The following is a 12,500-nucleotide window of genomic DNA, read 5'->3' on the forward strand; positions in this document are numbered from 1 at the left end:
TTTTTTCCCCATTTCTCCATTCCTCTTCATTTTTTCCTCCCAATTCCTCCCCTTTCTCCTCCTTCTTTCTTCATCCCCTTTATTTCCTCAACCTCCCCCTTCGAACATCCTTTCCCACCAATCCAGAAATCCCATTAATGAGAAACTTGACTCGGCAGCGTCAGGGCGAATCCGTATCATACGAGTTCTGTTATTTAGATGTGCATTAGGGCGCTAAATGAGGACGTTAGGTCCCCCGGCGCCTTGCGACTCGAAATTATCTATTGGTTTAATTTCGCCCTTCTGCACTCTTCTGTGAAACATCGGCCGCTGCTGTGTGTCCTTTTGCGAAGAAACCTTTCAACTTGGTAGGCTGTTGCGCTAATCGTGTTTTTTTTAACTGTTGTAATTACTTAATTACGTTATGTTACGTTTACGTTATGTTTTAGTTAACTATGTCGTTGGAGCGGTATATGTAACATTTCTTTTAACTAGTGTTGCTGTCTTTGTTCTCAGCAGTCGACTTGACTAAGGTACAACCTAGTAATTGGAACGTGTATAATTATTAGATTATATATTCACACTTATTGTGTAATCGTTACCTATTATGTTTTATTGTTTTGTACATATTTTTTTAAATATGGATATATATATATATATATATATATATATATATATATATATATATATATATATATATATATATATATATATATATATATATATATATATATATATATGTATGTATGTATGTTCTAATCTAGGGGGAAGTAACTTACCACAAGGGATGACGCTGATCTGACTAAAATTCCTGGACTAGTAGAATGTAAGAAGAAAGGGGAAATTGTGATAAACCTTTAGGCTAACTAAAATTACATATACTTACAATAACAAAATCAGAAGATGGGGATAATTAAGTCAGCGCAAAATTATGAATGGAGGATGATAACTGAAGGTGCCGGGAATTCCAATTCAATTGCACCGAGAATTACATTGCAGCGGGCTGACCACGGCAGTAAAGCATAATCGAAGCAAAGGATCCACAGCGAGAAAACTCCACCTGCAATGGAGAATGCATATGGTTACTTGGCGGAATAGTGCAAATGCGGGTTCGAACACAAGTTAATAACAAAGTCAAGTCTATAGGAGAATTGCGCTTGGAAAACGGAAAATGATTAGCACAAGAAAAAGAACTACGTGATTGGTAAACCACAGATTCCTGTCACTTTACCTTATTCCAGAGAGGTGAGTCCTCGTAGATGTACCAACAAATGGGGGCGCTGTATTTGAGAAATTGGCACTGGAAGGATACTGGACTGGGTAGGCAGCCACGTTAGGGGAACAGGCTGTAAAGGAGCAGAGGTCAAGGGGCAGTGTGTGTCGGATCTGCGTCCGGATGTGTTGTGTCTCTCTCGAGCGCAAATGGTGCGGCCCCTTTTATGCCTTCTGCTGGATTAATTTTCCCATTCTCCAAGGTGTCGCCCGTTTTCTATCGTGAGACATATGGCTTTTGGCACGCTACTTTTGACCTCGTGGGTAGCCCAGTCGACCACGTGGTAAGTGCTTTGACCTCGTGGGTTGCTTGTGCACCATTGCGGTCCGTCCGACTTTCACCGCTACCATCAGACAAGCGGGAATTATTTCGAAGGGCAGCTTAGTGACTTGGAAAAGGGTTTAACGCAATCACAAGTTCGGGGAAGGAAAAAAAGGCCGCCAAGGGGATAATAACTAGAGATTTAGAGAAGAAGCAATTTTTCCACGACCGACTGTATTTGTCAGCAGTGGTATAAAATGATTTTACTTTTAAGTTCTTTGAAAAGCAAGGTTCTTGAAAGGTGAATATATATATATATATATATATATATATATATATATATATATATATATATATATATATATATATATATATGTGTGTGTGTGTGTGTGTGTGTGTGTGTGTGTGTGTGTGTGTGTGTAAAATCTACTAGTCATTTTACGTGATTTATACGCCTATTTAATAACCGTAATGTTCGTAACATCTCGATTTCCTCGCATTTGGCTGCTCCTTCTGTGTGGGCCTGGACCCTGCCCACATAAGGTTACAGCAAGAAAGCGCCAATGCACAATGCTTCCAGTGACAAGCTTATCCAGAAAGTTTGAGGAAATCGAGGTATTAAGAGGTCATTTTGGATGGGGTAAAAAGGTTACGACCTTCCGATTCTTTAACAAGTCTTCAGAGATGAGGTCGCCTGCCCCATGACCTCTTTCGTGACCCAGATGAGCTGGCACCCATTTAACAGCTGAGCGATTCGCGGACCCTGCTAACGTTAGGTGAGCGCTGCACCACTTAGCCACGACATTCACATTGGATAATTTCACCTTACAGAAATATTAAATATCTTTTTTAGTCTTTTTATCCTACATCTTTAAATGATTATTTCTCGTAATCCTAGTTTCATTGATATAAAATCCATAACTCCTCCTCACTTCATTACATCCCCAGTTGCAGTGCAATAACGCCTCCTCAGCCTCATTGCATTCCCGAAGCTTATCGACGAAAGAGAAGACGAAATGAAGCAAAAAAAAATAAAAATAAAAAAAAAACGGAAAGATTAAAAGCGTGACAAAAGAGACCTCGGGGCCTAATAATATCAGGGGAGCCCAGGCGCCTCCCGTTGGATTTAGCCTGAAGTTTTCGGAAAGAAGGATTCCATTCGAAGATTTATGGGATTAAGAAGGATTTCATTTCTTTTCTGCTACCTGGGAAGAGGGAATTTTGGCCAGGACCGAAATTAGCCTCGAGAGTTGCCATGCGAGAGCCGTTATTAACTTCGCTCTTGTCATTAGGGAAATACACAGTCATTTCATATATATATATATATATATGTGTGTGTGTGTATATTTCATATATATAGATATATATATATATATATATATATATATATATATATATATATATGTGTGTGTGTGTGTGTGTGTGTGTGTATGTATGTATACATGTGTGTATATGTATATATGAATTTTGGAAGTTAAGAGGGCATTATGGGTTTTACACGGACGTAAATTAAATGTGTGTGTGTGTGTGAGTCTTTGTGTGCCTGTGTACATTTGCACACCATTTTCCTTATGATGTGGTGGACTCCAGTAGTTACTACGTTTTCGTGCTTAGTTATTGTATTGGGATGAGGTTGCTAAACCCAGATATTGTATTGGGATGAGGTTGCTAAACCCAGATATTGTATTGGGATGAGGTTGCTAGACCCAGTGTGTTCATTCATTTATTCACAAGTGGAAGGAGCGACCAAACGAATTGCCCAGATGTGAAACAGAGAGAAAAAAAAAAGAGACACGAGAGTAATTACACAAGAATATTTCCATGCTTAAGCGAACGTAAATGATTTAGTCATAAAACTTTTCCCTCGGAATATGATCATTTTTATTGCGTGATTTCAGCTTGATTGAATGTACACTACATGTTGCAGATATCTGTGTGTGCGATTTTTAGTGCTCAGATTTTATTTTCTTTTCTTTAGGTCATTTTTATCCGTGTCCATAAAATCATAATTTATAATTAAGTCATCTTTTAAGAAAGAGATGAAATTAACTTAAATGTCCAAAGTTCATTTGTAATTCATAAACATTTTTTTAATATAAACGGAATTTACTATTTGAGTTCTAGACGACATGTACAATATTTGTGAGATATGCACTTTAGAGGATTGCAGTTTTGAATCTGTTTCTATAAAGATATCCACTTCAGAGTATTTTTAAATCTATTTAAATCTAAGTTGCTCAGGATACCATCGAAATGTTGCTTGTGAGTGTGTATATTGCAAGCAGTTTTGATGATAATACTTTGTGTGGGTCTTGAGTTCAGTTCCCAAGCGACTTTGAACACTTCACAGAAGTATTATTAAGTCCCATTGCGCTCGTTTTGCTTTTAACAATGAATTGTGTACTTGGTAGTTGTAGAATGTGGTGGGTGGCAATCGTTGTAGAGAAAGGCATGTGGATACCCGTCACATTCGAAAGAAACAACTTTCTAAGAACTGCTGAAAGGAATTTATCCCTCCTATTATATATATATAATATATATATATATATATATATATATATATATATATATATGTGTGTGTGTGTGTGTGTGTGTATGTATATATGTGTGTGTATTTAAATATATATATATATATATATATATATATATATATATATATATATATATATATATATATATATATATATATACATACACACATGTATTATATATATTTCTTTGTAATATTTTACTTATTCTTTATCATTACTATTTATATCATGATTTTGCCTTTTACTTAGCTCAGTTGATCATATTTCCCTGCTTCCAACTACGGTGTATATACGCAGTTCTAGTTAATCTAGATCATGTGCGTATTAATAAACAAGTCAATAAGAGTGTATTTGGACCTCTTGCCGCTTAGAGATATAACCTCCATCCCCGTTGTCTTGACTTGTTTAAGAGTGCACTCTCGCAGCATAACCCTTAACGGGTCAATTTCTCTTGTTTCTTCGTCGTGCTCGAGAGCCCAAAAAGGGGAAAAAATTGTCGCCAAGGCGACGCGAAGCGCTGTAACTCTCCTGAAATTGGCAGGAATTCTGACGATCGCTGTACCTTTCCGTCTGCCGAGTTATGAGGAAATCCCGACTCAATATCCGGCGTTATTCTGTCGTAACGTCGGATAGAACGTTCACTTGATCTGGGAAGACGAGGTGGTGGGGTGTTACACGGATAGGCCACTTGGGGGGTGGGGGCGGCGGTTTGGCTCCCATTATTTAGGAGTGGGTGGGGAGGAGGTGGAGGTTACCTGGGAGTGAAGAATGGGGTTGCCAGGTGTTGCAGGTTTCATTTTTATGTTCACTGTATATTTATGGGGGTCTCCGTCCTGTGGATCGAACGTTTTTAATATCCAGACTTGGAATACGTTTGTGTTGTTTTACTCTTCCATTAGATTGTTGGTTCCAGACCCACGAAAACATCATTTTTTTTTATGAGAAACTTCAGCGGTCGAATGGTTGAGAGTTATTCCGAGACAGTGTGTGTTTTGCAAGACATTCCTTTATATTTTAAAGACTATTTTGGAGATTTTGATAGAAATGGATTCGAAAAACAAATGAGTAAAACAGCTGATCAGAACAGAAAGGCTGAATCCGTATTAAAAAGACTTTCAGTCGCAGAATTGTTAAAATGTAAGTCATTTGAGGCAAACGTGATTAAGTAGACGTTCGAACGGGCCGACACAATACTTGAAAGCTATTTTTGATCCCAGAAAGAAAGAATGAGAGAGAGAGAGAGAGAGAGAGAGAGAGAGAGAGAGAGAGAGAGAGAGAGAGAGAGAGAGAGAAATATGTGACCGTATCACGGAGCAGGTGGAGAAAAACTTCGACTTCATTACATCAGTCGCCAATAAACCTCAGGGTTATAGCCGATAATGCAACCTATAGAGAGGCGGGTTGTTTGTTGTGGCGGAAAAGAGAAAAAGCTGAAATATAGCTTTCCCCAAACGAATCTATGTAACCGACAACAAAGAGGAAAGGGCAAGGAATTGAGGTTGTTTGATGGTCGGGGTTAGGGGTTGGCCTGGTGGGGTTGGGGGAAAAGCTAAAGAACGGCCTGTCGCACGGGAACGAATCTCGAACGTCATAGTGATTTTGGGGCGGAATTTCTGCCCGCTCGTAAATGACCTTTTCGCTTCTCTTTATGTGGAGATCCTTCGTTTGCCCCCAGTGGTGCCTGACCTATATAGTACTCCTTGGCGTCTCGTTCTTTGCCTAAATTGTATATGGTTCCTTGTGCACCAATCATTTAGGACCTGATGAAAGCGGTATACTTGCTGTTGCACGAAACGTTATCGAACATAAGCGGTATATTTGCTTTTGCTTAGGTCTTTATCAAATGAAAGTGGTAAACTTGCTGCTGTTGAGAACTTTATCAAATGAAAGTGGTATATTTTGCTGTTGCTTAGGTCTATATCAAATGAAAGTTGTATATTTGCTCTTGTATAGAACTTTATTAAATGAAAAATGTATATTTTCTGTTGTTGAAAACTTTATCAAGCTGGATATTTATTCGTATATAATATGTTATAAATATGTATGTTTACTGATATCTTGAATATCAAATAATGTATATTTACCAATGTTTAGGACTTTAACTAACTGAGTATATTTATTAGTATTTAGAACTTCATCAAGGTGTATGCTCACTACTGCTAAGGGCCTCATCAGATTGTATAATTAAGAGTGTTTAGACCATAAGTGTGACTTTGTTATTATTCAGAACCACATCATGTAGTTTTAATGGTGTTTAGAACCTCGTCGAAATGTATATTATGTGGTGTTTAGAGCTCCTTCAAAATGTTTAATATTTTAGGATTGACTTTCCCCTTTGAGAATATTATAAGTGGCTCTTTCTATGTTTTCTTAATTGAGTTTTACAACTGAAGCGTGAAGCTTTTTGACCTGCAGATTAATACTTTTTTCCGAAGAGATACTACACATACTGTATATTGAACGCTCTGTCGATCATAGTGAGGTTCGAGAAAAACATGTTATACTGTTGTTAATATATCCCGTACACAAACATACAAGCATACATACATAAACGTGTACATATATATAAATATGTGTGTGTATGTCTGTGTGTGTGTGTGTGTGTGTGTGTAATGATTCTGATTCTTAATTCTGCGTATCCAAAAGTGGACTTTCTATTCTATGAGACTCACCATTCATCTAATGGCCTTTTTTGGCGTGTTGACATGCACTCATTAAACTCATAAGTAACAAATAAATACAAGGTAAACACAGGTGACATTTTTCCGAAAGTAATAAACAGCTGAAGAAGAGAGAGAGAGAGAGAGAGAGAGAGAGAGCGCTCCCATTTCTTCCTGATGAATTATGATCCCCTTTTTCGGGCACATGGGCGAGACACTGGCATAGATATATCATACAACAAAGAGATGAAGTCGCCATCCATCACTCTCGTCCTAAGTTTAGAGGACAAGCGCCATGTGCTTTTGTAGGAGGTCTTCATTGTTATTATTATTTTTTTTTTACCTTGTTTCGTTCGTTCGCATTTTGTTCTTGTTGTGGGGTGTGACATGAGGTTGAGGAATTTGCATAGGTATTGGAGTTTCACGTGCATAGAGCAGTCATTTTATTTCTAGTCCTGGAGTCATTCAGACCGCCCCTTATAATTCAATAACAAGCTTATTTTTCTTTCTGTTAATCATCAGTTTCAAAACTTTGACTTTTATTACCTCTTATCATTTGTGTTCCTGGACCAATGAAACAAAAAAAAATTAAGAAAACTCTTGATCGAGAGCTTGAAATTTGAGAAGAAATTCAACTGAGGAATCGTTATTGGAGACCTCCAATTAAATATTTTGGAACTCAAAAATGTTTCATGAAGTTTGGTTTTTTTTAAACCGAATCTTTCATTAAATTAAGAGGTGAATGTAGGGGCCAAATCTAAGAACGTACCCAGCCCAACGCCGAAGAAAACGGTAAAAAAAGGGGGGGGTTAGGGTTAGAGGTATTAACCCCCCCAGAAAATAGTAACCTGCATCTTGATGTTATTAGTTTTTTAAGTTCTGTTAACTGCAAAATGGGGGAAGGTATATTATGACCCCCAAGGGATATTGTCGAACATGTGTATTTTAAAATTGCGCTTTACACAATTCAGACGAAACTTAATAAATATATTTCAGTAGTCTAAAAGCTAAGGTGATCAGCACAGTGGCTATAAAGTCATTTAGAGCAAGACAACAAACAGCAGCTGGAATATATTTGTGAAGTTCCGGTCAGCTGTTCCGAGGAAGTTTTTGTGATTAGAAACAAACCGGTGGATAAGAGAAGTGTTGTTGATGTTTCACGAATAGTGGCTAATTTAAGCATCGGAAAGTCTCTGTTTTTCCCCTTGACGATTTGAATTGCACTTATGATGGCGTGACCACTCTGTGATCTTGATCGTAATATTAAATTCTCAGAATGAGAGGATTATTTAACTTTTTTTTTTTTTTTTTTTTTTTTTTTTTTTGCTTTAAATTTAACCAACGGTACTTTTTTGGTAACTTCTTTCTCGACTTGATTCGTGACCTTAAATGACCTTAGATCTATAGTTTTACAGAAATTCCGGTATACATTACATTTCCATTCCATCATTTGTGATAATTAACTTTATAATGAGGTTCTGCAAATGTAACGACGAGCAACACGTTTATTTATGCTTCGAAAAAAATTTAAAAATGTTTTCTCGTGTCCAGAAACTGGCATTTACTGGAAAGAGAATTATTAGATTGCTTGTTTAATTATAAGGGGAAATAAATTTCGTTCAGTTTTGTGAGAATTTGTTTTGAGTATTGAGATTAAAAATCGCCTGGGAATCTGCGTAAACATTGAAAAGGATTTTTTATTTTGGTTCATTATCGAAATATGTTTTACATAAGAGGGAAATGTAATATGCTTTGTGTTCGAAATGTTGAAGAGCAATGGCCAGTGTGCAGTGAGACATATATATATATATATATATATATATATATATATATATATATATATATATATATATATATATATATATATATATATAAGCTGTACTTGTATGGTTATGTATTACATGTATATGTATGTATGTATGTATGTATGTATGTATATATATGTGTGTATTTGCGTATTGGTACTAGCGTACTTGGCCCATTAAATTATGGTAATATTAAGGTAATTTGGTAATTGCTTGTTTATGAGTGATAGTTGAATGGGGAGTGTATAACCCGTAGACTTCTTGGTTTGCACAAAAATGAATCATTAAATTGAGTCTCTTTTCATTATGTATTGTATTATAATTATATCTATCTATCTCTCTGCTTTTGGTCTATGTATATAATATATATATATATATATATATATATATATATATATATATATATTAGTTAATGAAATGAAAATATAAGGCATCTGTCAGCGAGCTTCATTTTTTCGGTAATGCAAGAAAACATCAAACTTTGCTTTTGCAAGAGAAAAATTCAGTTTCATCTTTTACTTCGAGAAAGATAATATGATAATTCCTGCTAAACCAGAAGAAATTAGGCAGTTTTTTCTTTTTTTTTAAATTTCGCGTTGAGTGTAATTTGCTTAATGACAAAATTCATTTCTTATTTGAGGTGTCCAAGAAGTCATATTTCTTTTAAAGAAACGTAAATTTAATTTATACGATAGACAGATGAGAGTTAATTTGTAAAAAGAGTTGAAAGATGGTTTACTTCATTCATTGACTTAGTTCATTATCTGAATTAAAGAAGCTGAACAGCGTTGGGACTCAAATTGGGTGTGGGTTACCGCCGCTTAAAGACAGAGGTCTTCGCAATATAACCCTACAAGCCATCTGTAGAGGCTAACAACCTCATCCCATGTTTATCTTGTATCTAAATGGACTTCTGACACCTAAAAGAGGCAGTTCCTCTCTTAAGAGGAAGGACGGTCAAATGAAAACAGTTATTCAGTTGTTAATATTTTTAAACTATTGTTATTGTTATTATGAGGATTTATTAGTTCACAGAGTTCTTTTCTTATGTTAGAATATATGTAACCTATTTAACCTCTGTTATAATCAAGATTATTTTAATCTAGAGGGTGTGTTTCATTCGTACGAGTGGCCCTGCCGAACCGATAATGTAACCCTCCTACCCTTCTCTCTCCCCCTCCCCTCCCCCTCCCCTCCTCCTCCCCTCCCCCCTCCCTCCCTTCCCCTCCCCTCCCCTCCCCTCAGGCCCCGATTCTGTCAACAACTTGAGACATTTTCCTGTGAGCGAGCTCTCAAATGTATGCCGTTCCTTCTTTCGGAATACGCAGCAGCAGCAGCGGCTCTTATGCCCTTGGGATACGTCAGCTCTTTCCACTTTACCTGGGCAATGAAGCTTTTATCTGCGGAAATTCACTACTAAAATCGATCCCAATCTCTAATCTATATTCCATCTGGATAACGAACTCCCGTCGCTCTCTCAGTATGCAAATTGAATGTAGTGGGAGGCGGAAGGAATGGCCTCTCTCTCTCTCTCTCTCTCTCTCTCTCTCTCTCTCTCTCTCTCTCTCTCTCATACCACATCCTGGGCCCAGGATTTTCTGTTAAAAAGGCTGGGTTGTTTTTTGTATCTCTATCTGTATCAGGGCCTGACTGAAATCCATGTAGTATATTTTGTTTTGTGTTTAAATAATTGGCTTGTATATTTTAATACAATATTTTGTGTATTTTCCCTGTTTTTCTTTAATGTTCGTCATTCGGGTCGTAGATACCAAACTTTATTTTGAACAATTCAGCATCAGGTTAAACAATTATTTTTTCTTGTTTTCCTCATAATGTCTCCTGAACTTTACCTTTCTGTGCCAGGTGTTTTTTTTTTACAAAAGTATAAATTCATATAGATTTCAAGTCCAAACCGGAGCACATTGGAAATGACTACAGTGAAGGAGCGAAATAATTATCTCGCAGTTTTTGAAATGTGATTACTATTTACCGTAGAGTTTTCCTTTGACTCTGAAACGCCTGCTTAAATTTTTGCTTCGCCGAGAGAGAGAGAGAGAGAGAGAGAGAGAGAGAGAGAGAGAGAGAGAGAGAGAGAGAGAGAGAGGGGGTGCCATCTCCACACCCTCTCGCTAACGTTAAGATTTATTATAAGGGGAGGAAGAATGAAGATAAAGCACAGAATGTCAAGGCTGAGAATAGAGAGGACGTGTCATCGCGATGATTCTTCTTCGCTTTTTCTCATGCCATAACTAATCATCTTTACATAACCACTAATACTGCTACTACTACTGCAGCTGCTAATTTACTACTACGACTATTATTATTGCTACCAGTATTATTGTTGGTATTGCCAGAAATGATATTGTTAAAGGATACTTCTGTTATGTATGTTAGCTTGTCTTCATTAATTACGGCTTCATATCTTTATCACTCTCGTATTCCTGTTTCATTTTTACAATGGATGAGGTTGTACGCCCCACGTTCTTGTTCTCTCTTTTCCTGAACTTTCATCTCCCGTAATGGTGTTCGGAATGTCAATTAATTAAATATTAAATGCACAAACTTTTTTAAGTACGTATTTGAAGATGCCAGTATAAAAATTAAACCTAGTAGAAACAATAATTATTAAAAAATATATTGCATAATAATGAATAATACCTCATGTTTTCTAATGTGAATCGTTGGATATCGAAGAGAAAATGAAAACCGGAAAGTGAAGAAGCCCAGGAAACATAAAGTTATTATGATAAAAGGACTTAAAACTTTATAGATGAATGGTAACTGTACAGCATCCAACCCAGATCAGATAAAAATAGCGCGTCTTACATCCAGGTTATTAGAAGAGTTTCAGGTAGGGTTTCCCCATTCAGTGGATACCTTTAGATGGATACGGATGTATGGTAAAGTAGGTCAAGCCAGGTGGCACGGCAGGTGGATGTCGTGTCAACCCAGCTGGCGCAGTGCAGTTCCCTTCTGTCGTGACGTTGACGCTAAAGAGGGGAGACAAATTCTAGAACTTGGAAGTTTCTAGGCCGGATAATATACTGCACTGGATAACTTTTCTAGATCTGAGTTTTTTCTTTTTTATTTTTCTTATCTTCTTATTATTTGCTCTCATTTTCTTATGAACGAGTTATTCCGCTTTTCTCTGTGCCTCTATTCTTGTGAACCATTGGTTGTTATGAAACTAAGAGATTCAGTGACTTGCAACACGAAATTTTGCCAGATGGAATGGAATTGGAGTTGCAACAAAGGTTCGTGTTTCCTGGAAAATTGACCTGAGCCTTATTTTAATGAGTAATAATGATAATAATGTTTAACAGTATTTTGAAATTTGGTAACCTAAATCAAAGGTCCCACGAATCTTCCGGTTTCTCCTTAACTGACACACAGGTTTTGGGTTTGGTGTTAAATTTGTTTGTTATCCATTTTTATCGTCACTGTACTTTGCCAAGAAATATAATTGGGCTTCCGGAGGTTTAAAGAAATTTTGTTTCAATCTTCGGAAGACTTTGTGCCACTTCTGAGATGTTTACCAGATCCCCTGACGAATTATCTCGAGAATTTATCATTTTAGCTGCAAAATTTCAGGCTGACAAGTTTTTCCATACGGCAAATTTTCATGTCGTGTTGCTGAATTTCTGAATTTCCCTCGAAGTCAGGGAACTCAGATGTTTGCACAACAACACAGCGTCTCTCCCTTACCCCACCTCCCTCCTACCCTTCTCGTTTCCTCACTCCCCACTTCCCTCACCCCCCCTTCCTCCCCTGCCATCGGTATCTCTCAGGTAACCCCACTAATCTTCTGGGGGCTATATTCCTCGTTAACCTTGACCTTTGATTCCCGGGGGGGGGGGGGAGTTGTTGTTGGTGGCACTGATGTTAATGACAGTAACGACATAACGAGAATGGATGATGATGATGATGATGTCTGGTCAAAGAGAGTGAATGATGATAGTAATAGTGGTGATTATGTCAGTTATGATAGTTG

The 12,500-nt window shown here is 37.1% G+C and overlaps 1 protein-coding gene across 1 annotated transcript in view; it reads left to right on the forward strand.

The window, feature by feature from the left end:
- Positions 1-12,417: 12,417 nt before the first annotated feature.
- Positions 12,418-12,500, forward strand: part of LOC136852241 (calsyntenin-1-like) — a 7,674-nt gene continuing 7,591 nt past the window's right edge. Inside the window, exon 1 of the mRNA XM_067126691.1 lies at positions 12,418-12,500. This exon is cut by the window's right edge and continues 14 nt beyond it. Within this exon, the coding sequence (XP_066982792.1) occupies positions 12,418-12,500 (83 nt within the window).

The sequence above is a fragment of the Macrobrachium rosenbergii genome, chromosome 25 (genome assembly GCF_040412425.1).
Source record: "Macrobrachium rosenbergii isolate ZJJX-2024 chromosome 25, ASM4041242v1, whole genome shotgun sequence".
NCBI classification, from domain to species: Eukaryota; Metazoa; Arthropoda; class Malacostraca; order Decapoda; family Palaemonidae; genus Macrobrachium; species Macrobrachium rosenbergii.